Here is a 26,535-nt window from a genome sequence, read left to right as displayed (position 1 = left end):
CAGGCAGGGTCAACAGTTTTTGCTGCGCCAGAGGGGAGGGGCTGCCCTGCCCTCTCAGACAAGCCCTTCCTAGACAGAGAGTTGATAGGGTTTCTGGAGAGCACCTCGGAGCTCTAGCTTTTGCTTCTCTTCCCCATCTCCCTACAGACCAACACATTTTAGACAGGGTTGGGGGCCCTTTGCAGGCAACGGGGGAAAGGTGATTAGGCCTGCCTCAGCTGCCATAGTGAAGGCATCCTCAGAGGTCCTTATTATTCTTGCTGATTAGGATGTAGCATTATTGGGCCTGTTCTTTTCTACCACTGAAGTGAGTGGCACACCCCTTTTCCTCTGGGGTTTGCTGCTGCCTTGTCACCAGGTGCATCCTCACTCCCACCTGGCAAGGCCCTGAGGTCATCCGCGCACTAGTTCTGTGGGAATATTGTATGCCATTTGGACTGCTTGCAACAGATGCAAACATTCATATTTTGTCCTTATTCCATCCCCTCTGTATAGCGTGGTAGAGGATGCATGCTTGGCACAACACCGTTGTCTTGTGCAGGAGAAAAGGGGAGCATTATACCTGCATACATTTTGCACCAAATGCAGGCACATAGCCCCTTGGAAAGGGGTGAGAAATCCATCCCTATTTGTCCCTCCCTTCTTCTCAAATTCATTCATTCATTCACTCACTCACTCATTCATTCATTCATTTATTTAACACAATTGTATACCACCCAAAATACAAGTTCTGGGCAGTTTATTAAAAAATAAAAAGGTTTAAAAGTTACAATTAAAATGTTAAAACTATTAAAACACAATTAAAACAATGTCTTATTAAAAGCCTGGGTGAACAAATGTGGCTTGACTGCCTTTTTAAAAGTTGTAAGAGATGGGGAGGCTCTTATTTCAGCAGGAAGTGTGTTCCAAAACCTCGGGGCAGCAACGGAGAAGGCCCGTCCCTGAGTAGCCACCAGATGAGCCGGTGGCAACTGCAGATGAACCTCTCCAGATGATCTCAATGGGCAGTGTGGTTCATAGAGAAGAAGGCACTCTCTTAAATACTCAGGGCCCAAGCTGTTAGGGGCTTTATAGGTTATAACCAAAACCTTGTTTTTGCCCGGAAACCTATTGGCAGCCAGTGTTGTTCTATCAACAAAGGAGTAATGTGGTCTCTCCAAGATGACTCAGAGACCAACCTGGCTGCCACATTCTGGACCAACTGCAGTTTCCGAACTATGTACAAAGGCAGCATTCCCACGTAGAGGGCATTGCAGTAGTCAAGTCTGGAAGTGACCAGCAGATGTACTATTGTTCTGAGGTCATTTATCTCAAGAAACAGACACAGCTGGTGTATCAGCCGAAGCAGATAAAAGGCACCTTTGGCCACTGCCTCAACCTGCGACATCAAGGAGACGTTTGTGTCCAGAAGCTGCCGCAGGGGGAACAGGGCATTCTTCAGTTCATGCAGTAGGTACAAACCCTAATCTCGAAGGAAGTAAAGGAACCCCTCCCTCAGAATAAGGAGAATAGGTCTTGTAGCAGATCGAGGTCCATATTCTTTCATAAGAAGCCCCATAATCTAAACAGAGAATGCATAGGCTTTTTCCAGGGGCGTGGGGGGGCGGGGCTGCAAGCACAAGAGGGACAGGCAGTCCCAGTCTAACAGTTCCTCCTCTGGATTTGGTTGATCTCCTGTTCCAGGTTTCCCCTTCCTCTCTCTCCCCAGTTCTCTCCACCAAAACCCCTGCTTGTGTGGGGAGGGGCATTGGAACTAAGAAGGGCAGGGTGACCCAGCCCCTTCTGATTACTCTGAACCCTCAGGCTTGGTGCTGCTGAGGGGGAGCCTGTTATTCTAGTCCCTCCAGATAAGTTAGATGCTTCAGACGTTGAGGAGGAGGGGGGATGTTTTGAGGAGGATGTGGGTGTATCACAGGGCAGGCTGCTTCAGGGAGATAGATTTAACACATTATTGGCTTCCCCAAGGCATGGATAAATGGGAGGAGGAGGAGGAGGTGGCCACCCAACCCTAGAAAAGGGCTAGAGTTGTTTTTCCTCAGGCCCTTGCTAAGCTCCTTTAAGTTCACTTTCTAGAATTCTTTAAAAGTCTGTCAAAGAATTCCAGAAGGCAAAATTGGCCAGTCCATCAAGGCACATCCCATCTGCTGTCAGAGTAACAAATTGTACTCTCTTCTCCCTAGTGCCATGGATCTTTTAAAGGTTCCTATTGTTGATGCTCCCCTAGCTGTGTCGACATTTTCCACAGCCATCTCCACTGCTGAAGAAGGGGGCCCTGGAGATGCATGTGATGAAAGGGTAGAGGTGGCACTTTACAGGCCATTTGAAGCTTCTGCTGCAGCCTTTAGGGCTTTGGTGACCAACTCATTTTTTTCAGGGCTGTTTTCCTTTGGACTGAGGAACTGGTCTCTGGGATTCTGCTCCAAAGATGGCTTTTAAAAGACTGTGTTTTCAGCTTCCCTTATTGCAGACTCCTCTTTGGATGCGTTGCAATTGGCCAGGGCCATGGCGGCCAGCATAGATGGCAAGGCATAAAGCTTGGCTAAGAAGTTGTGATGCTGACCTGGGTTCACAAGTTTGACTTGCCAATATTTCCTTTGCAGGATCCAAACAGTTTGGGGAAGCTTAGGAGGCAGTGTTTATAGAACCAAAGATAAAAAGAAGATGTTGCCATCTGCTAAGAGAGGAGTGTAAGTCTAAGAGCATGCAGTCCTTTTATCAGTCTAAACAACCAGAGCCTGCAAAACAAGAGACTTCAAATCCAGGTGGCCCTAATCCAAGAATTATCAAAGAGGATTGGTGCAAACATCATCCTCTCCTTTGTGCTCTCTCCCCGCCATAAACAGTCCTCTGTGTGATGCCAAGCAACATCAGTGCCCTTCCCCTCAGGGACATAGTTTCAGGAGGCACAGGCAGCTGCAGAGGGGAGGAGGAGGATTGCTGAAAATCACCTCTCCCCTTGTATGATACAAAACCTTGGTGTGTCAGCACAGGGTTAGTCGGTTCATTTTACCTCTGAGACCAGGTCATTTTCAGTTTCGTCTAGAACACATTTGATCTTCAAATGAGGGGGGAAAGTACTAAAAAGATAAAACATTTGCTGCAGACATGATGGATATCCTAAAGATGAATATTACTAATTTGAATATTATTAATTTGAATAGCTTGAGAAACTCCTAAACAGTCCTATTCTTCTCTCATTCCATCACTCACACACACATTTTCTCTACTCAGATAGGTAATGAGAACCAGACAAAGTAGGCTTGTCCCTTGCTAATATTATTTTTGCTTTGTTTCTTAATTTATGAAATTGGAACACTTTATAGGGATCTCCCTATGTTTATGGAAGAGAAAGACTTGGCATATGTGGATTTCAAATGTGAAGAGTTACAAGAGTCATTATTCATTTAAAATATTTATCTCCCGCCCTTCCAATACACTACTGTTTGGGGTGGCTCACAAGATTAATAAAATAGATGCACTATAAAATAAGACTTATAAAGTTAAACAAATTAAGTTAAACAAGTTAAAAGACCAGGCTAAAACCACAACTAAAATTACATTTAAAAAAAAAAGTTTCAAATTAAAAGTTATTTTAAAAACTCAAGTCTGAGAACTATAAAAACTCAAGAACCTACCAGATATAAGTAGCAGATGAAATATTAAAAAGCCTATTTAAAAATACTTGTTTTAAATTGTTTTTTAAACACTGAGGGAGGGAGCATGGCGAAGCTCTGCTGAATATATACCCATTGTAATATCCAAGTATCCCAGCCCATTAGGGATGTGCACGGAACCGGCTCCCTTTGAGCCAATGGTGAGGCAGGGGTGGCTTTAAGGATGGGGGAGAGTGCACTTATCCCCCTCCCGCCGCGCTTCGCCCTCCAGCTCTCTGAGTACAAATAGTCTGGCGGGGCAGCAGCAAATCTCCTTGCCACCCCGTTATTTCCGTGACCAGAAATAACGCATGTGCATGGCACTTCTGGTTACTTCCAGTCACAGAAACAACAGGGCGGCAAGGAGGTATGCTGCCGCCCCGTCGGACTTTTTGTACTCAGAGCGCCGGAGGGGGAAGCGTGGCGGGGGGTGGGGGGTAAGTGTACCTCCCTTCCTTAAAGTCACCCCGCTCTGCGTTTGAACTGGTTCAAATGTGGGGGTTCCAAACCTGTTCGGCATTCTAAGACTAGAACGCCAAACAGGTTCGTGCACATCCCTACAAGCCATTGAATTTGCACTGATTTCCATCCTTCTGGGGCAGATGCTTGAGAAGAAAGGTTTGCACTCAGTCCTGCATCCCCATCTCCTGCCAAGGTTAACTCTAGCATAATGTATATGATATACAGAGGTTGCAAAGTATGAAGTTGTGGTTACCCTTTCCCTTCAATGTGCAATGATTTACATTAGCTTTCACACTGCTGGGAGTCAGGCTATTGGGCAGAAGTCATCCTCTCTCCTAGACCTTCGGCACCAGCACATGATTTTCTTTTTTCTAGGAACATGCTTCCTTAGGCTGTCCATATGTTCAGACCCAATCAAGGTATCGATGTCATAGACACCACTCTCTTTTAGTTCTCAATATGTCTTGCTCCTCGAGCCCTGGGTTAGGAACTGTGAGAGAGTTCTCACAGTTCATAGCCCTAAAAGAGCATCTTTCCACAGCAAGATCAGGCTGTATGGTCAAAACCCATACAAGAGGCAAAACCGAGCAAACTGCTAAACTCTACAGCTCTTCCAACAGTATTATAAAGCATTTCCAAGTTTCACAAACTGATGGCCCCACAGCTCTAATTTCAACAGCTGTTATTCCAGCTGAGAGTTCCCTAAATGATGCCTGTGACCAAAGGATTGAGGCACCATGGATTCGAGGCTTGTTCAGTAGCCATAAAATCCTGTGTCACTACCTCTGAACAAAGGAGCCAGCATTCTCTAAACCACACGTACCTCATGTGATCAACGTCTGATATATTTCTCCCTCTGCAGTGCTTGTCACCAGCTCTTCTGCAGATATGATGCAATTTGGTAGCAAGGACCTTCCTCTAATGCAGTTAGCGCACTGGAATATTTTGACTTGCATATGGAGGCTTTTCAGACAGCAGGCTTTACTGTGGGTTTACCACAAGGCTTTATTGTGAGTTTGGGGCATAGGATACTCCGATGCAATAAGAGGATTTTTTTTTTACCCTGAACATAAATAGGACTAAGTTCCAATACGGAGGGAAAAACCTGAATCATGTGTGAAGTGTTCTCTGAAATATCGCATGGACTTTGAGATTAATCTGACCAATATGTGAATGCACACCCACTCTCCCAAAGTAAAGTTGCAATAAAGTAGCCGTCTGAAAAAGCTCCTGGGGAGATAGATCCAGATTCTCAGACTCAGTTGACGAACTCAGCAGACTTCTTCACACAATCAGAACTTGGGTAGGAGACACATCCTATGAATGTTTGGGAGCTGTGTGTGCTCCCATTTTTTGATCGTGTGTGATTTAAAAACATGGTAGGAGGTGAGGAGCTTGATCATTTGCTAAGCCCCAGCTGGATAGGACAAGCATGCCTACCTAGATTCTGTCCCCATTTTGAGAATGAGGTAGGAGTGAAAACTGTCCTACTAAGCAGAGGCTTAGCAAATAATCAAACTCCCCACTTCCTACCTTGTTTTAACTCACACACAATCAGAAAATGAGAGCACATGCAGCTCCTGAACTTGGATAGGACATGTTTCTAACCCAAGTTCTGATCATGTGAACAAACATACAATTTTTACCTACTTTCCAGTAGGCTTATGAGATCACCTGACATTCTCTGTGTGTGTCTATCCTCGTGTGTGTGCCCGCCACCAATCAACTTCGCAATGCCTGGACCATTATGAACCAAATCAGGTACAGTTGTAGGGACACCTCAAACAGCATAGTTTGTGATGATGTCATCCACCCAGTTCAAGATGGTGGATACGTAAACATTTGAGGCACAAGTGGGCTAACTTGTGAACCGCCTATCCGATTTGAACCAAATTTGCTACAGCTGTAGAGACACATAGGGACGCCTCATTGGTGTAGTTTGTAATGATGTCACCCACCCTGATTCAAGATGGCAGATACGTAAATGTTTGAGGTGCAAGTAGGAACCGATTTGGACCAAATTTGGTACAGTTGTTGGGACACATAGGGACACCTCAAACACATAGTTTGTGATGTTGTAATCCACCCCAATTCAGTATGGCAGGCGCATGAATGTTTGAGGTACAAGTGGGCTAACTTGTGAACTGCCTAACCAATCTGGACCTAATTTAGTCCAGTTGTAGGAATAGTGAAAGATAGTTAGGCAGATTAGTTCTTACTAGAATAACTTGTTCAGTTTTAAGATTTTTGAATATTTTGCACAAAGGGGTTGGAATTGAGGGTTTTAGTTTTGTGGGGGGTTTGGGGGGTTGTTTTTGGTTTTTTGGTCCTCTGCTGTGAGCAAAACCTTCTTTTTGTCTCTGTGACCACAATTTACAATCTTAAAATGGCCTCAGGTACTGGTTGAGTGCGTCAAACTCAGCCACAGACATCTTCCCCTGCAAGTCAATCCTCTTCATTAAAGAGAGGAAAGTGGCAGGGAAGAGGATGCCAGTCTGGCACTATCCCCAAGACTGACAGGCAGTGTTCCCTCTAACAGGGAATTCCAGATGTTGTTGACTACAACTCCCATAATTCCCAGCTAAAGGCCATTGCAGCTGGGGATCTTGGGAGTTGTAGTCAACAACATCTGGAATTATTTGTTTGAGGGAACATTGCCTGAAAAGCTACTTCAGTATTTTGCAAGTGTTTGGATGGAAACAATAATGGATGCCCGGGTTTGAGAGCTGGTTTCCCAAGGGTATGCCATCAATAGAACCAAGGAGCCTACTAGGTGTCATTCTTCAAATCCCCAAGGTACAGAAAAACATCAGTGGTTTCTGATGACTATCCAACACCCCTTGGGTATCAAGGAGATAGAGTTTGCCCCAGCTGTGCAGCAAGACTCAGTGGTTTACTTCATCTTTCTTTCAGTGCCAAAAAAAGAACAACATTATTAGGTCCATTCCAGATCTCACAAGTTTGAACAAATATCTAAAGGGAGAGGCATTTAGGATGGAGAGTCTGAGATCAGTTTTAGCACTAGAGGGCTCCATGGGCTCCATAAACCTATAATGCTGCCCTTCAGACTAATAATGACAAAGTTTCTGGTGGCACACCTGAGGATCCACGGCACAGCTCTTTTATGTCGACTTAGATGACTTCCTAATATCATTCCAGTTGCTACTTCAGGAATTTAGGACATCCAGACCATGATGAAATGCTTGGCAGAACATGGGCTTGTGAACAACCTGGAAAAGTATTCCTGCATCCTACAACAGTACATTGACCACCTGGGAGTAACCAGAATCACTGCATGAGATCAGATGACTCTGTCAGCAGCAGGATAGCAGAACAGAACATTCCTTCTATCTCAGAAATTCCACAGCCATATAGCAGACTTTATAGTCCTGGCAAAGCTCCTGGGGGTGGAGGTGGTGGAGGTGGCTTCTTGATGTGATTGTTAGGGTTGGGCTGTTGTCAACAACCACAGGGGAGTCATGACTGGAAAGTAAGCCAGGATTGAGAAGATTGAAGTCAGGAGTCAGCACTGAAGCTGGAAGTCAAGACGGAGAAGCAAGTCAGGAGTCAGAACCATGAGTTAGGCCAGAAGTCAGGACTGAGAAGCAAGCTGGGAATAAAAATATGAATACAAATACGATGAATATGACAAATATTTATATACTGCTTTTTAACAAAAGTTCCTAAAGCGGTTTGCATAGATATGAATGAATGAATGAATGAATGAATGAATAAATAAATAAATAAATAAATAAAATGGCTCCCTGTCCCCAAAGGTCTCACAATCTAAAAAAGAAACATTAGACACCAGCAACAGCTACTGGAGGGATGCTGTGCTGGGGATGGATAGGGTCAGTTGCTCTGCCCCTGCTAAATAAAGAGAATCACCACTTTATAAAGGTGCCTCTTTGCTCAGTTAGCAGGGGACAAAACTGCATCAAGCCAGAAGTCACAGACAGGAATTCAACAAAGAGATCTTGTTGCTCAGGCAACACCTCAGTCCAAACAGGAAGCTGTTCATAGTTCTACCTTCTACAGAAGGATCCAATGGCCAGCTTGGGTAGGCGGGGCCAGTCTAGAGCAATAGAGCCTTTTGCTCCTGTGACTGCTTTCCAGCCTGCCCCCTTGCTATTTGCCACACAGGGTAGCCACTCACAGCACCTAAGATTCATCACTACAGCCCAGGCAGTTCCTGCTACAGAAATGCCTATTGACATTTCAGCAGCAGATAACAGACCATATACACATATATCTATCTAATATCCAGTTCTTTGTGGACTGGTGGACACACAAAAAGAGACTTCTGTAGCATACTGCTTTAGGAACTCCACAGGATGACTATCTCAACAGATGCCAACTTCTATAGATGTGGAGTATGACCTTGGGGGTAGGTTGCACATGCGGCATGGTCTAAGGAAGAAGCTCAGTTGAGTATAAGCAAGCTCGAGCTGATCCAGCTAGCTTTCCTGGTATTCCAGGACAAGATTAGGTGGCCATTCATTCTACTGCACACAGGCATCATGTCTGCCAGGGCTATCTGAACCAACAGGTGGAACTAAAATCCAGTTGCCTGATTGAGATGTTCACATATGTAGAATTTCTGAAAGAGTTATTTAGAGTAAACATGTCTGGAATCACCAACCCAAGAGCAGACAGGATTTTTTGTTGTATGGTCAGTCAGTGCAGACTAAATCCCCAAGTGTCCAAATGCATTGTGGAAAGATTCAAAGACTAGTGGTAGACTTCATTGAAAAAGAGGGTAAGGCTGAGATATGTTCTCAGGGAATGGTGGTTCTGTTAATTCATTATGCAACAGTGAGAAGGGCTGCACGTTCCTCTGCTTCTACCTTGGAGCTTCTTGGAATTTTAATTTTCTGAAGGGAAAGGGAAATCATTGTGTGTATGTCTTAGTTATATTTGAATAGTTATATTTGAATAGTTGGACATAAAATTGAAATTTTACATCATTCATTCATTCATTCATTCATTCAATTTCTATACCACCCTTCCAAAAATGGCTCAGAGCGGTTTACACAGATAAATAACAAATAAATAAGATGGAATGTATAGATCTTTTAAGAACATAAGAACAGCCCTGCTGGATCAGGCCCAAGGCCCATCTAGTCCAGCATCCTGTTTCGCACAGTGGCCCACCAGATGCCGCTGGAAGTCACAGGCAGGAGTTGAGGGCATGCCCTCTCTCCTGCTGTTACTTCCCTGCAACTGGTACTCAGAGGCATCCTGCCTTTGAGGCTGGAGGTGGCCTATAGCCCTCCGACTAGTAGCCATTGATAGACCTTTCCTCCATGAAGTTATCCAAACCCCTCTTAAAGCCATCCAGGTTGTTGGCTGTCACCACATCTTGTGGCAGAGAATTCCACAAGTTAATTATGTGTTGTGTAAAAAAGTACTTCCGTTTGTTGGTCCTAGGTTTCCTGGCAATCAATTTCATGGCATGACCCCTGGTTCTAGTGTTATGAGAGAGGGAGAAGAATTTCTCTCTCTCCACTTTCTCCACGCCATGCATGATTTTATAGACCTCTGTCATGTCTCCCCGCAGTCGTCTTTTTTCTAAACTAAATAGCTCCAGGTGTTGTAGCCTTGCCTCATAAGGAAGGTGCTCTAGACCCCTGATCATCTTAGTTGCCCCCTTCTGCACCTTTTCCAGTTCTATAATGTCCCTTTTTAGATATGGTGACCAGAACTGTACACAGTACTCCAGGTGTGGCCACACCATAGTTTTGTATAAGGGCATTATAATATTAGCAGTTTTATTTTCAATTCCCTTCCTAATGATCCCAGCATGGAATTGGCCTTTTTCACAGCTGCCGCACATTGAGACAACACTTTCAATGAACTGTCCACCATGACCCCAAGATCCCTCTCCTGGTCATTCAGAGACAGCTCAGATCCCATCAGCGTATACTTAAAGTTGGGGTTCTTCATCTCAATGTGCATCACTGTACACTTGCCAACACTGAACCGCATTTGCCATTTTGTCGCCCACGCCCCCAGTTTGGAGAGATCCTTTTGGAGCTCCTCACAATCCATTATGGATTTCACTACCCGAAAGAGTTTGATATCATCTTCAAATTTGGCCACCTTGCTGCTTATCCCTACTTCTAGATCGTTTATGAATAAATTAAAAAGCACTGGTCCCAGTACAGAACTCTGGGGGACCCCACTTCTTACTTCCCTCCATTGTGAAAATGCTCTATTTATCCCTACCCTCTGTTTCCTGTCTTTCAACCAGTTAGCAATCCACATATGTACTTGTCCCCTTATCCCATGACTGCTAAGTTTTCTCAGGATTCTTTGATGAGGAATTTTGTTGAAAGCTTTTTGGAAATCCGGGTAGACTATGCCAACTGGATCACCTTGATCCACACACTTGTTGACACTCTCAAAGAACTCCAAAAGGTTTGAGAGGCAAGATTTACCTTTGCAGAAGCCATGCTGGTTCTCTTGAATAATGTACCTTTTTGTAAACTGTTAAAAAATTGTTTTAAAAAGGTAAAGTACATTGTCTACTACATTATATATATCAAATGCCCATAAAGGCCACAAAATTGTGAAGATATGTTCCAGGACATAATAACTTTCATCCAGTTATCATTAAAGTTATTTCATGCATCCATTTTTTTCTCAATCTATTTTATACATGTAAATTTTTCCATTTCTTCCACTTGCCAGACTTAAAGTAGCCATTTATTCTTTTCTTGAATATTTATTTCCCATGCAATGGTATGCACTTCTTGCTGGCATTAATAGATGAATTTTTTCCCCCCACATCTTACAAAATAAATCAGGCTCATAACTAATCATTTGGATGTTGCTAGGGTGCACTTGCCTGGTCACTTTTTCCCTTCTTTATTCACATCTTAAAGTAGGGAAAACTCTTGAGGAACATCTAGCTTTCACACTTACTGGCCAACATTCAGACTAACAAAGCATGTATGGAATGAATTTGCAGCACATCCCCTCGGAGAAGGGCAATTTTAATTGCTTCCCTCTTCCCTCTATAGCTGACTCTGACTCCAAAAATATGCCCCTGTGGACTATGTGACCCTCCAGGACATATTTTCAGGAGTCACAGTCAGCTATAAAGGGAAGAAGAGATTGCTGAAAATTATCCCTCCTCCGTGGTGCATGCTGCATGTTCTTTGCATGCATGCTTCATTACTCCAGAGGTTGGCCACTGACTTTTTCTTACTTATTAACATCTGTAATTCTATGAACCTATTTAGTTATAGATCTTAAATCTGGGTTCAGTATAATCCTGATTATTGTAGCGGGGTGGGGGAGTAGCTATGTAAGATCAGCACAAACTTCTTCAGGAACCTCCTAGCTGAAACATTTTCAGCAGTAACAGCATGATACCACTTTTGATTCAAGTAATCTGGAGTCACTGTAGCCAGAATTGGCCTCAAGCAGCAATTATGCAATTTAATGTGCCTTTTAACAATAGAAATGAATGTTGTTTTAGCAAGGAATACAGGAAGGATCATAACTCACTGGAAGAGCATGTGCTTTGCATGCACACGGTCTCATGTTCAATCCCTGGAATCAACAGATGGGGCTGGGAGTTACCTGTCTGAAATCTTGGAGAGCTGCTGATAGTCTGTGTAGATAATACTGAGCTAGATGGATCTATAGTTTGACTTGGTATAAGGTAGCTTCCCATGTAACTTGGTCTTGTAAATATTACCCTACTTAATTTCATCCAAATTAATTGGGAGGGCTGGGACTCTTTGTCATATATTGTCTGTACTGCAGCTAAGAACACCTTTATTACTGGGCAAATGTGATGCCCTTTGAAAAACAAAAGATAGCCCAGAACTAGGGTTCTAAAGAAGTGATAGTAACACTACTGATGGCCTATGTTCTGATAGGGTCAGATAAATTCATGGACTATCATGTCCATCATGGACTATTAACCATGATATCAAACTATGGTTGGAGACAGTATACCTCTGAATATCAGATTCTGAGAATAGCAGGGAAAATATCTTGCCTGCTTGTAGGCTTCGTGGAAGTATCTGGCTGGCCACTGTTGGAAACAGGAAATAAGATGGACCCTTTGTCTGAGACAGCAGGGCTGCTCTTGTTCTTAATTATTCCAGTTATCTTCCCCCTTCCCTTTCAACATGTGAATTGGTTCATTTGTTTGTGCTCTCTGAAATCGATTGCTCTGCAGGGATCATTTTGTTTGTTTGTTTGTTTAACTAACAAATTTATATACTCCCCAAAACTTGTGCCTCTGGGCAGTTTACAATAAAAGTCCTGTAAATTACATTGTCCTATAAGTACGCATTCTCTATTTGTGAAGCACCAACGTTGTCATGCATGGTGTGCAGACTGATATGCAACTTGTAGCAGGTGGTTGGACTTGATAGCCTTGCAGCCCCTTCTGATTCTAGTAGTTGTAGTTTCAGAAAGGGCTTTAATGTCACATTGCAAAAGGCTGTCTCTCTTTACTTGCTAAGGAAGGAAATTTGAATTAGTGGTGTGCACGGAACCACACAGCATGGTCCGGCACTGAGGGGGGGTCTACCTTTAAGGGCGGGGGGATAGAACTTACCCCTCCCACCGCTCTTCCCCCTCCGGCGCTGTGTTTTAAATTGAAGTTTTTGGGGCGGCAGCGTTCCTCCCTGCCGCCCCTGCCCCCTTCGTTGCCTGGAAGAAGCAGTAATACAAGCACGCATGCGTGTGTCGCGTCGCGTGCGTGCTTGTTGCTGGTGCACGCGACGCGCGCATGCGTGCTTGTATTACTGCTTCTTCCAGGCAACGACGGGGGCAGGGGCGGCAGGGAGGAACGCTGCCGCCCCCAAAACTTCAATTTAAAACACAGCGCCGGAGGGGGAAGAGCGGTGGGAGGGGTAAGTTCTACCCCCCCCGCCCTTAAAGGTAAACCCCCCCTCAGTGCCGGACCGCTGGACCGGTCCGTTTCCGAACCGGTTCGGAGGCCTCCAATATGGCCTCCGAACCGGTTTGTGCACATCCCTAATTTGAATTGCTTATAACAACTGAGTAATGGCTGCATCCATCTCCAAATCCTAAAAGGGCTCTACACTTTAAAGATCTATTTTCAGTTACTGGCTTCCCATATTCTGTACTATCTTCTGATTCACTGTTGTGTCTGATAGGGCGATCTCCACAGAAGGGCATCTGAATGGATTCCAGAATAGCCTTAATAGTGCTACATCCTGTGAGCCACTCACAAACTCCACAGGTGAGAAAACAAGGAAACAGAAGCAATATTTTTATCAACCACTGTTTCTTTTTAATTTGTTTCACATTTGCATCATAAATGTGTCTGTACTTGAATCACTTTGTAGTCCTGGCCCCAATGAACACAACATGCCATAGAAAATGCCAGGAAGGAAGACTGCTGATTCATTTTCTAAATCAAGATAGTTAGTATGCTAGAAAGACATGAATTTAAAGAGAGTAACTACAGATATACTCATGAGAAAAAAGAAATCAAAGTGACAGTAAAGCCAACCCTGCCACTCCCTAACATGCAGAATACAGGAGCATTTCCTGCTGTGATTTAAAAACAAATTTTAGAAGTTCTGAAAGGGGAAGCATTTAAGTAAAGAAGGCATATGCTGCAAAAGAGAGTTCCTGCTTGCATTCTTAAAGACTTGCTACATCTTAAGCCTGACCACTGTTATCTTGGGGAGATTTTTTCTGAGTTAGAAACTGATCAAAATAATCAGTAACATTTCTGCCTTCATGTTTGCTTGTGCTGAATCCACATTATTGCTAGGGCTGAATTTCTCACTCCTGAAAAGCCCAAACACCAAGGTAGAGCATCTCCAAATTGACTTGAATCTTTCTGTCATGCTGGTGAGTATATTATGATCTAGATGCACGAAGCACATCCTGGGCTTCAAGTGAAGGTAGAGTTTGGTTTCCTATTGGGCTCTTGTTGCCATTCTTGGGATGGGTGGATGATGATCGGCCCTCCTACATCTTTGCAATGAAGCCTTTCTCAGGCTAAGCAATTTTTTTCATTTTTCAGGTCCTTTGGAAGTTGGCCCCCAGATTCTATTCGCCAGAACTAAACCTTTGTCCAGCTGCACCAGAACCATTGGCACAGTTGTAGGGCAAAGAAAGAAAAATACAGTGGAGGGAGGGCCAGCTTAAGGTAACACCAAACACCTTTGTGCTCATCAACCTCCCTCTCCACCCCCGCCATATCAGCAGTAATTCCACTTGCCTGTTTGAGAGTAAAAGAGACAGTCCTCTAGGAAGAAACAAGGGGGTATAATTCAGTTCGTTGACCCTGCCCCTCGCAACAGAAAGAGGCAAGATCAACCAGTATTTTTGGTTCTTCTGGGAAGAGTCTCTCTTTCTCTCAGACTGACCTGGCTGTCATGCAGGAAAGCAGGGTCTCTGTTGGGCTCTCTAGAACCCACTGCGGTGTATTGCTGCTCTGAAACTTTCCTCCTATTTTTTCAGTACTTTAGCAGTTACTGAAAATGAGGGGAGAAGATTCAAGATATGTTTGTGGAGAGTCCACAAAAGTATCTCAAAATTTTCATTGTGGTTCATTGTGCATACCAAATGAAAGGATCTAACTTCACAAAGGTGCTCTTTGGTGTGTGGTGATGACAGCAGGTGCAGCGCTTCAAACATTGCAGCTCTTTGCAGTAGCTCTCTGTGACTCCTCCTTCTGTGTGACAGCCCTTCAGATGTTTGAAGGTGCTATCATATCTCCCCTTCCTCTCCTCTCCTCCTCTCCTCTCCTCTCCTCCAGGCTAAACATACCCAGCTTTTTCAACCATCCCGCATAGCTCTTGGTTTCCAGATCCCTCGCCATCTTTGTTGCTCTCTTCTGAACCAATTTCAGTGTATTGATGACCTTTTTAAAATGAGCTGTCCAGGATTAGACACAGTATTCCAAGTAAGGTCTGACCAGTACAGAAAACAATGTGCCTCTGTTAATGCAGCCTAGGATTACAGTCACCTTTTTAGCATCTGTATCACACTGATAGCTCATGTTCAGCTTGATGCCCACTAAATCGCCTAGTTCCCTTTCACATTATTACTGCCAAACAAGGTCTTCCCATCCTGTACTTGTGCATTTGATTTTTCTTATCCAAATACAGGACTTTTACATTTGTCTTTGCTGAATTTTATCTTTTTGGTTTTGGCCCAATATTTGAGCCAGTTCAGAATGTTTTGAATCTTTATTCTGTTTTCTAAAGCGTTAACTGTCCCTCCCAGCTTTGTGTTAACTGCAGATTTGATAAACATCCTCTATCTTCTCTCCTCCAAGTAATGTATAAACATTTTGAACAACATAGGCCCTGGACAGAACCCTGTGTTGCTCCACTCAGTGCCTCCCTCCGGGATGATGTGGAGCCATTAATGATGCTAAGGGATATTGATATTTCCTCCCTATCTGCCCTTCTGTGTGTATCGTTTTCCTTTCTGTTACATTTTACCCATTTTGTCTGTTGCCTGGGGTTTAGCCATGTTGGCCTTAAGTTTTTAGTATTGATGATTTTTTGCGAGGGAAGCTCCTGCACTTTTCAGTCCAGTCTGGGAGGAAGGGAATATAATCTGGGACAGCACAGCTGTCCCAAGTGCAACCCAGCCCTGCCTCCTTTCATTGGGAGGGACAGTCCTGAAGAACAACTGAGAATGCCCACCTGGTTCACCCCAGAACAGGAATGTGCAGAATGAAACTCCCATTATTTCTAGTGAAAGGGAGGTTTTTGTGAAAGGGAAAAAACTAGACATTTTAGAGATTTACAATAAGTCTGTCCATAATAATATATCACTTCTCAGTGGCTGACATGATGAAAATTACTCAAAGTAGTCCCATTGATATTAAAAGCACATTAGGCACTGCCTAACTTGCCCTTTTAATTTCAATGGGACTACTCTGAGTAATTTTCATCACCATGGCAACCAGTCTATTTGAAGTAAGAAATAAAAGATTCTGTGTGCCACTGCTACTCTGGGTTTTGAGGCAAGCACCTCTTGCGGCATAGAAAGTTACAGTTTCCGAGCTCTGCTGGTTTGCTGGTTTTACCATCTGCCTCTAGCTGGAATGAGGAGGATGGTTTTTGGTTCAGAAGGATATCTGCATGAGTGGCACTCTGAAAAGCAACCAGTGTTAACAAACGTACAAAACCCTTTTGGTCTCCTATAACACAGCCAGAGATTCTCAAGGCACTGCATGTTTATAAGGTCTGAAAAGCAATCAATGTCTTCATTATTGTTGACATTTCTCAGCCTATTATGTTAAATGCCAATGTTTTCCAAATAAATGATGGCAATGCGTAACTGGGTAACTGACAATACAGTCCATCCTATGCATGTCTACTCAGAAGTTAGTTCCATTGAGTTACCTGGTAAGTCGGCATAGGATTGCAGTCTGAGTGGTTCCTAGAATGAACTAGTAACCGTAAAAAAACAAAGCAAAACCCAGTAATAATCATGAGACTGATTTTGGATATGTACAATTTACCTTAGTAATTGTCTTTTTCTAGTTCATGAAAAATGGAGATGACCAAAATAAAAAAGCACCTGGCTGACCTTGAGATTTACCAGGAAATGCCAGAAATATTTTTCATGAGGTTTGTTTCAGGCATTTTCCAAACAGCTTGGTAAAATGCCATTCTTAATGAGTAAAGGATGAAATGTGTTCTTTATCACTATTGATACATGTGCAGACCAGCAGCAACTTAAATGATATTTGCTTGAAATGCAGCTTGCCAGATGACTGTAAGGGAAAAGCTGGTTTTGCGCTCTCAGAAGAACACAGGCTTTTCACAGTGGAGTGTTAAGGTTCTTTAGAACTATGGCAGGCACTTTGCCCTGACATAGCATTTTCCATCTCCAGTTGAATCATGCTGGGTTTCTGTTTATTTTCTTACATGCCAGATTTTATGTTCTATTCAGTGTTTCTTAAATAAACCTTTCATTTGCTAATTAAAATTACTGTTTTGCTTTGGGCTATTCTAAAGTTATTACTGTCAATGAACCATATTACCAATTTAGTGCTGTACTACTTTATAATACTTTGAGGAGCTGGATAGATGAATTTAAAAATTCCCTTGGGCTAAATAAAATGGGCCCATAGTCTCCACATCAGTTCCGGGTACTCCTCCGTAACCAGGTATTTTTATATACTTGTATATGTAGTAGTGCTTTCCTGAGTTGCTCAGGACTAGGACTGAATGTCAGAAACCAGTTGGCTCTCCTGGATCAGCTCCATCGTCAGTGGCAGTGCCGTTTTAATAACCTTCCACAGTGTTCTGGTTGTGGTGATTGTTGTTGTCATCTCTGGCTTTTCAATATAACAGTTTCCATTTTTTTTAATGGCTTGTTAATTGAAATTTTCAAACTGAATTTGAGTTGCTTGGCTGAGAAATTCATTGACTATGATTGGTCATAAAAGTGACTATGATTGACCCTTCTTGCTCCACCTTTATGTCCAAATGAAACCAGGACCTGTTCTCCAGGAAGTGGCACCGCAGCAGTGAGTCTGGCAAGCACAGTTTGTGTTGTCCAGTTTGGCATGGCATTGTCAGCAACTAATACTAGTCTGGAATTCTTAGGCTTTACTGTGTACATATATAGGGCTTTCCCCCATTCTATATTGAAGGATTTCGTTCCCAGAGTTTCTTCCAGCCAGAGGAATCTTAAGAGTTGTAGAGCACCATTACTGTGAGCATATTTTGTGTTGATAACTCTGACCCCAGAGAATGTTAGCCACAACTTCAGGCAGCTACAGTACTCATTATCAGCTGTATCTTTGCAAATCCTTCAGCAGGAGCAGCTGGAACAGGAATCTCTTGAGTTTCTGTGCCCTGGTGATTCCCTTCATGCACAATAGTAATCCCATTAATTCCACTCCTCATTCTCATCCTTCTGCTTCTCTCACTTGCCATGACTGACTGCACAAGTGGCCTTGACTTTGAAACCACGTGGCACCTCAAGTGACCTTAGACTTACCCTTTGTTTGGCTGCATGGGTGTTATGTGAAATAGCTTGTAGCACAAGGAAACGACGAGTCTATTCTCACATGCAGCCTAACCCAGCCTGGGTTAGGCTGCGTGTGAGAACCACCGGGATTGGGCTGGATCCCAGTGGGCTAACACCGCCTAGCCTGACTTTTTAGCCCAGCTGTTACCCGAGGTTAGGGGAGCAAGCGCGCCCTTAACCCCAGCTGCCAGATTGTGTGTTCACTGGAGCTATGTTTCGCCCCAGCGAACAGAGAGAGTGCCCTAGAGCGCCCGTCTCTTGTGGGAATCACCCAATGCATCGTGCATGTCGCGTGATGCCTTGTGGGATTCTTGGAGGCTGGGATGTGTCGACCTGGCCTCTGGAGCTGCACACTGCGCCAGGCAGCACTGCTCATTTCGGAGCATGGTCCACACTCCCACAAACCTACAGTCACACGTCTGGGGGGAAGGTGAGTATAACCAGCCTTCCCTCCCACCTCCCTGCCGCCTGCCCAGTTGTGTGAAGGACCTCTTGTTGTTGTGAAGACACCTCATCTAGCCCCAACACAGGAATAAAATCCTGATTGTGATAACTAGTTATCAGAGATCCTTGCAGGTAACTGAGATGTTCCCTGGGCTATTAGAAATGTCAGTGTTCATACCCCTTCACCTTACATGCAAACGATAGATTCTCCTGTAGAGCTCACATTCTGATCAGTTGCTGCTTTTTTCTGATAGCTTCTTAGATATGAGGAGGGGATTAGCTGGAAATATGATCTGTTGGTGTCTCAGGGATATGGAAAGAAGCATGACAATGTACTGAAGAAGGGGTGACACTTGCTCGTGTGTTTCTCTTTGTGAAGGTTTAGAGGCCTTGCTGGGATAGGGAGTATTTGGTTTCCCATCTGTTCTCTAAGCTATCTTTTTAAACTCATTGTCCTCTGAAGCATCCCAAGGCTTTCTCCAGTCTACTTGCCTCCTCCTGTACCCTCTCTATGAACTTAGAGCCATGTAGTACTGACGCTCAAAGGATGTAGAAGGTTTGCTGCATTTATGTTTGTGCCCTGGGTCTGTTAGTCAGTGACCACAGATGGTTATTTATTTCATGGGCACCATTTGTAAGCTTATCACAGCGTATATGCTTCACAGCTTATATGCTTCGGATGGGACAAATGGCCATCTGTTGCCACTGACTACCAGACACAGGGCATGATCATGCTGGTCATTTATAACATCTGCCCGCCATGTGGTAAGGAAAATTATACCTTGTTCATGCTTCCTCGGATTTCTGATTGGGTGCAGATGTGTGGTAAAAAGGGTCATTTGGGTGTGCTTGGTGAAAATAAAAATTTAAAAGCCAATTTAATGTATGTGTAAGATTTTTGGGTTGCCTCTCTAGGATGACTCCCAAGGTACATGGAAGTGAATACATTTATAAATTAAAATAATCACCACCACCACCCAAAACAGCCTGGTTAGTTTCCAGGGTGCATAGAATGAAGAGAGTACGATAAATACTAAATGCTAGTAAAAACATAAAAGCCAGCGTAATTCATCTCATTGTCTGGAGAGAGGACTTACAGGTTCACACTGAATGCCATTTTTAAAATTTACCCCAGGGAAGGAGTACAAGCAGTTGCAGGGGTGATTTTCAGTGAAAGAACTGCAAGAGAAATAAGCACCTCCTCCTCTGCAGTAGACTTGCAACTGTGTTGTGCTATTATTATTTTTTTTAAGTAAAAAGAATCATGGAACATTTTGAAATGTATCCTTCTGCCCTTAGATTTCCCAAGTTAAGCAGAGTTACTATGGCCTGAACAGAACTAAACACCAACCACTCTCTGTAATTGCAACTATTTATGTTTGTTTTTCGATTTATATATCACCTTTCATAAAATTATCCTAAGGCGGTTTACAAAAATTAATACAATAACATTCCATAAAATCACATTAAAATGTTAAAATCAATTAAAACCAGAAAAACACCAAAAACAAAAGCCAGCTGCCTCTGGGAAGCCCACCAGTAGAATATGAAGGCAGACCCCTCTCTTGCTGTTGTAACTAGTGTTGTAACTAGCATTCATAGGCATCCTGCCTCTGAACCTGGAGGTAGCACAAAGCCATCAAGACTGGTAGCCATTGATATACTTTACCCTCCATGAATTTGTCTAAGCCCCTACTCTAAATTAGTGGATATCACCACATCTTGTGGCAGTGAATACCACAGATTAATTAGGCGCTGTGTGAAGATGTGCTTCCTTTAATCAGTCCTAAATCTCCTGCCAGTCAGTTCCATTGGATGATGCCTATTTCCACAGTGTTGTGAGAGAGGGAGAAACACGTCTCTCTGTCCACTTTATCTAACTCTCAGCATTTTCAGCTGAAGTTTGTATAATCCCACTAAAGTTCAAAGTTGCTGTTTAAGGACAGCATTCCTCCAAAGCTCTTCTCAGAGGACATCAACTGGATAATGTCAAACTTTGCAGTCATATCTCCACTGGATCTGAGGGTCTGTTCTCACTTCTAATGAGCAGTGGATAAGATACTTAATGCTCAACCAATGAGAACATCCTGCTCCTGGTACCTTGGGTCAAGCGCTTTGTCTTTGTTTTATGAAAGGAAGAAGATGTTTCCTGTTATCTGCTGGTTACATGCAAAAAGAGGACAGCCCAAGTCCACAGAGCATTTCTCTTCTATAGTAAGCACACATGCAACTCTTAAGTAGGAAAGAATATCTCAAAGGTGGACAGCAGATCTACATGTAGTACACTTAATATGCTGTATGACCCTGAACAGATTGCAAAAGAAATTGTTTTGATAACTTTTTACTGAGATTCCCCCCCCCCGCACACACACACACACTAATATATAAGAAGTAAAGGAATTGAACTTAAAGTGAAGTGGGCTTTATGACAGTGTCAACACATGATGTACCATTGATTAACATGGGGAATTTAACATATATACTTAATATACAATGGATTTTCATCAAACCAGGAAGGCAGTCTCCCTGAATATTTGATAGACTCAATCTGCAAAAGGAAAAAGCTGGAGATATATATTAATGGGTGCACAAAAATGGTTGCAAACAAGTGAAAACTGCACATTACAGTCATCAGGCTGGGGCTTTTGAGAATTCTGAAGACTGCTCCGCAAAGAGGCAGAGGAAATGGGAGGAGATTGTAGAGTGGCCAATGTCTTTTCTCCCTTGGTGAGAGAAAACCACCAAGGTTATCTGCACTTATCGTCTCTCTCCTTTTTTTGGCTTATTGTCCCTTCTCCTCTAACATCCAAGCCCTAAGCAAAATTTAGCCATGAAAAGAAAAATCAGCACAGATAAAAAGCTCTATGCTCCCCTCCATCTTTCTCTGCCTGTCTCTCGAGGGCCTTAACATCTAGGGCCTACTACAAGATATGATGAGGTAGCCACATATATTTGATTCGTACGTCTGCCTCGTTCTAAGGGGGAGTGGGGTGAGGCCTGTTTTCCTGTGAAATGGAGATAGATACATGCATAAAATACACGTACCTTCTCTGTTATCTCCTTTTTGTCCTTCTGCTTTTCCCTTGATGAGTGAAGGGTGTAGCCAAGGTCGTAGCTGTTTTTCTGACAACTTTCAAGGAAATTTAGGAACTGAAGAAAGTTGGTTTCTTTGAGTCTTCTAGAGACAGGTGGTTGGTTTGGAAGGACTTAAAAATATTTCTTAGACCTCCTTGGGTATTGCAGCTTCTAGAGAGAAAGTCTGTAGCAGCAAAACCAGAGAGTTCTATATGCCTTAAATACCAGCAAGTTTATTGTAGCTTAAGCGTTCATGATCTACAAGGGCACTGTATTTAGCATCTTATGACAGAGTTCCATAACAGAGCGGCTTTTTTCTCTCATTTTAATAATCCCAAAAGTCAAAACTTGTGTCCAGAAAAAACCCAGAAAGGTAGCAGGTTGTCCTACAGTTCCCATCAGTCTCTGCATATTCAGGCCAGTCCATGTCGGACATAAAGTGTATGCATTCATCTGTCGGTGTATTTAGTTGTATAAAGACGTACCAAGGCAATATTGACAGATTGGAAAGGTCCCTCATGACATAGCAAGATAGGTTTGTTCTCTAGTGAGAGAAATTATGATTTTATTTTGAAGGCTGGGACCTCAGAGACTTGAGTAAATTCCCCAGCGCTTCCATGTCTCACCATGGCTGTATTTCTCACTTACAACAAATGAATAATATACCCTAGAGAGAATATGAGATGTTCTGTCCTGCTGTCTCTGTTTATTACCAGCCTTTATACCAAAAGCTCAACCCAGCTAATAGTACTATGAAAACAGCATATAATCTTATTAACACTTATTCATTTTTATTATTTCCACAGCCTATCTGCCAAGGCACTCTAGGCAGTTTTATATTAAACCACCTGCGCACACACACAGAGCTCAAAGACTAAAGCCATAAAGACTAATAACAACCAATTTTCTCAAAGGTGTAATAATTGAAAACACACTTAATATGAGGATTACAGAGATACCCCAAACATATACTTGCTTAAGGGTAAATGGGAGGGCTTTCATCTTTTTCCCATTTTTTTGCTCAAGTTGCTCTCTTCCAGGTAATGAATTCAGGATTATTGGGATCACAAACCATGTTCTGACACTGCCGATCTCTCCTCCCGCAGTGAAGGGATGTTCTGGCCCAAAGCAGATCTCAGTGGGAAAAGCCACACCAAACCCAGGCTCTATAGAGTTTTGTAAATAAACCCAGCATCTTGAATTGGCCTTGGGAAGCAACTGGTAACCAGTACAACCAATACAACATTGGTGACATCAGAGAAGAAGAAAACAAGCTGAGAGAGACAATGAGTCCTTTCTCACGTATAGTGAGAAAGGGCTACCCTGTCTGTGGGGAGGAAGCCCAAAAGCACTTACCTCGCTGCACATGAACAGGCTGCCGTCCCTGGCCAGGTGGATCGCCTGCCCAGACAAGCATGGCTCCTGCCAGTAGCTCTGAGGTGCCGGGATGCACCACCTCACGTCATCCACCCTCCTGGAGCTCCAATAATGTCCACCTCACGTCACCCACCCTCTCTCCGAGTCTGCCAGCCGTGGCTGCAAGCAGCCGTGGCTGACACACAAGCGAAGAGCACTCGCTCTCCTAACCCCGTTTCGAAGGGTGGCTCCGTAGGCGGGTTTGCTGCCGTGGTGCCGCTGGGATCCGATGCAATCCTGACAGTTCATACGCGTGTGCAAAACTGGGCTGGACTCCCTTAGCCCGGTTTTGCACATGCATGTGAACAGCCTCAGTGACTCAGCCATCCACTTAATCATGTTCATTCATTGGAGAGGTCTTCAAAATTCATTCCTGTGATCAAAATATCATTGTGGGGACAAAACAAAAGTACACTTTTAGCTATTCATGAGCCAGGGATAGTAATGCTAAATATCTAGAAATGAGTTGGCATACCTGTGTTTTATTTTTATGTAGATAAAAGTATACTTAAAAAAAAAAAAAAAAAAACCTTTTAGGATCATGCGACTACAACTTGTAATGTGAGAAATGGCACTTGGCTCAGGCATCCAGAATCTTCAGAGTAGATTAGTAGAGTAGTAGGCCTAGAAAAGTGCAAAGTCCCATTCATAAGTTCAAATACACAGTAATTGTAAGAAATCAACCTCTCTGTGGAATCATGGAATCTTTGACTTGGAAGGGACTTCTGAAGCTTTCTAGTCCAATCCCCTGCTTAGGGCAGGAACCTGCTGTGAAGCATCCCTGACAGATGGCTGTCCAGCCTGTGTTTGAAAATCACTGGCAAAGGAGAGCCCACCATTGTGTGAGATAGATTGTTCTACTGTCAAACAGCTCTTAAAGTTAGGAAATGCCTCCTCTCCTGAATGTGCTTCCTTGTAGTTCCAACCCATAGTTCTAGTCTCTTCTTCAGGAGCCACAGAGAACAAATCCACTCCTCCTTCTACATGACAGCCCTTCAGATATTTGAAGATGACTATCAGGTTTCCCCTCTTCTCTTCTCCAGGCTAAACCCAACTCCTTTAACTGTCCTTCATAGAACGTGGCTTCCAGACCCCTCATCAGCTTTGTTGTCCTCCTTAGGGCACTCCTGTGCATCAGTGTACTTCTCTTAAAATGCATTGCCCAGAAGTGGACACAGTATATTCCAAGTGAGGTCTGATCGGTGCAAAATGAAGTGGAATTATTACTTCTCATGATCTGTATATACATCTCTGTTAACACAGCCCAAGATTGCATTCCTCTTTTTGGTGGCTGCATCACTCTGCTGGCTCATGTTCAATTTGACATGAGACACCCAAGATCCTTTTCACATGCACTGCTGCCAAGCTGGGTCTCCCCCTTTATATAGTATATTTGTGTCTGAGTTTTCTTGCCTAAATGCAGGACATTACCTTTGGTCCAGAGAGATTAGGGGTCCAATAGATTAGCAGGTTACCTATTTCCACCATGTTCTTTTTCAAATTGAAATGGTACACACTTTTAAAAATCTAAGTACCAGAGTAATGGAAGACCAAAGAGGTAGGTATGTGTTGTGATCCTGATCCTCCTCAAAAGAATGCCGGTATCTAACACTGGACTACCAACACATATGTTGGGACTAAAGTATACATTTACACAGTCATTTTTCTGTTTCAGTATCTGTGCTGGTTTTCTTTTCTCTTTTTTACACAGATGTGGAATAATATGAGACTTCACTCTCAGAAGCAGGGAGCTTGGTTTTTAGTTTATTTCCAAAGATTTCTGGTTGAATGGCTTGGCTTTCAGGTTTTTGTTTTTTTTAAATAGCTTATATGCTGCTTCTATTGAATTCCTCAGAACTTGCTCATAAATAAATGTTTGTACAATCACAGCCTAGCACATTTCCAAATCCCACATGCTTGTGTGATGTTTGGCACCTAACAAAAGCAGATATGTTTTTGTAAATACTGCTAACATTTTTGACAAGACAAAACTTAGGAAGTGTTACTCAAGAGAAAAACGAAATGATTTTAGAACTGAATTGCTAAATATGCAGGGTAAATTTTATCCTAGAGTTTATCCACAGAACTCATTCCATCCAACCGAAACTTGACTTGTTTCTACGAATTTGGGATGTGTGTTGGAAATAAATTTCAGTGAAAGAAGTCTATATTATTGTCAATAAATGTGAAAACTGCAGATCTGCTTCCTCCTTTCACCCTATAGAGCCTCCCTTTGGGGGTGGGGTGGGGAGAAGGCAGAGGAATACAAAGGCCCTAAGCTTCATATACATGAGCAAATAACCCAAGAAGGAAGGCTATACATTTTACCGAAGGAGGTAAAGAGATTGTTCTTAACAATGTACTGTTGGACTTGGTTGAACCCCCTAGTTTGAGAAACAGGTATAGCTACAGATACATAAGGTATTGCAGGGAGCATTTGTCATACAGATTTATGCTCTGTGACTACAAAGCTCATGCTCTTTCCTGAGAGCCATAAAGACTAGCCGAGTCTGTATCCCATTCTGGACAGCAAGGAAGAGAAGTGAATGCCTGCAGTTAAAGCTCTCTGTGATTGTCCCACATGGTATTGTAATGAAATTATGTGTCAGAGGAACCTCCTGCATCCTGTAGTTCAGTGCACACTTCTCTAAAGCCATTCACCACCTTGTGTCTTTCAGCAACTCCTTGCACTTACTTTTTGAAGTGAAAGATTAACCCTCAATAATGGATGAACAGACAGTTCAATGCTTCAGCATGCAAGCAAGAGATGAAGCCGCAGTGACGACTGTTCATCATGCCCCGCTCCCAGACCAGCCGCAAGACATGTTGCACACTCCAGAATCTTCCTCAAGACAGGAGAGCAGCCGAGTGTCTGCGGGACTGATGTCGGAGGCTTGAGTTGAGGCTTTCAGTTTCCTCTAAGCTTTTGCTGCTTAAGCCTCAGGGCTTTATTTGCATTCCGTATCACATCTTCCACCAGGCAGCCTTTGAATTGTGATTATGACTCACATAAGACATACATTCTCCAACTGTATCTGTATTATGTATCTCAGGGCACAGGCCTCTTCATCCACTCAGTCATTTCAACTCACCCTGAGAACATCCAGGTTCTCTCTACCTGGTCGTGAGGAAAACACATACTGTATGATCAGCAATGGCACACTAGAAGTTTAAATGCTGACTGACTATAGACACTTGTACTGGCTGCCATCTTGAATGTTGGCAAGATGCCATAGAAATGCTCAGTCTGAATAAAGTCATTCATTTCGTTTGTGTAGCTTATAATTTATGTTTATTATACTAGGTAAGATTTTTTCCAATCAGGTGACATTTCATTTTATTCCACTGGGAGCTTCTTATTTTTCATGTGTTGTGTTAGTTTTTCCTCACACATACTTACATTTCATAAATTTAATAAGTTACACTTCATAAGCTGCTGTTCTTAATGAGTCGTGTTTCTATGACCCAGCCTGATACC

The 26,535-nt window shown here is 43.1% G+C and overlaps 1 protein-coding gene across 18 annotated transcripts in view; it reads left to right on the top strand.

Annotated features, from left to right (window-relative positions):
- TTLL5 (tubulin tyrosine ligase like 5) overlaps positions 1-26,334 on the top strand; it is a 253,862-nt gene extending 227,528 nt beyond the window's left edge. For 7 of the 18 annotated variants that reach the window (XM_053262503.1, XM_053262577.1, XM_053262567.1 and 4 more), the window contains 4 exons: positions 2,601-2,687; positions 13,262-13,347; positions 14,143-14,268; positions 25,736-26,334. In XM_053262503.1, the coding sequence (XP_053118478.1) occupies positions 2,601-2,687; positions 13,262-13,347; positions 14,143-14,267 (298 nt within the window). In that variant the 3' untranslated portion in view covers position 14,268; positions 25,736-26,334. Of the gene's footprint in view, positions 1-2,600; positions 2,688-13,261; positions 13,348-13,887; positions 14,269-17,585; positions 17,617-20,701; positions 20,781-25,735 lie in introns of those variants that run through there. The other 11 variants (XM_053262519.1, XM_053262680.1, XR_008309988.1 and 8 more) reach the window with 9 other exon arrangements.
- Positions 26,335-26,535: the final 201 nt, after the last annotated feature.

This window comes from Hemicordylus capensis, chromosome 1 (genome assembly GCF_027244095.1).
Source record: "Hemicordylus capensis ecotype Gifberg chromosome 1, rHemCap1.1.pri, whole genome shotgun sequence".
In the NCBI taxonomy this organism is placed as follows: Eukaryota; Metazoa; Chordata; class Lepidosauria; order Squamata; family Cordylidae; genus Hemicordylus; species Hemicordylus capensis.
Note: the sequence above shows the minus strand (reverse complement) of the source record. Positions and strands in the feature narration are given on the sequence as shown.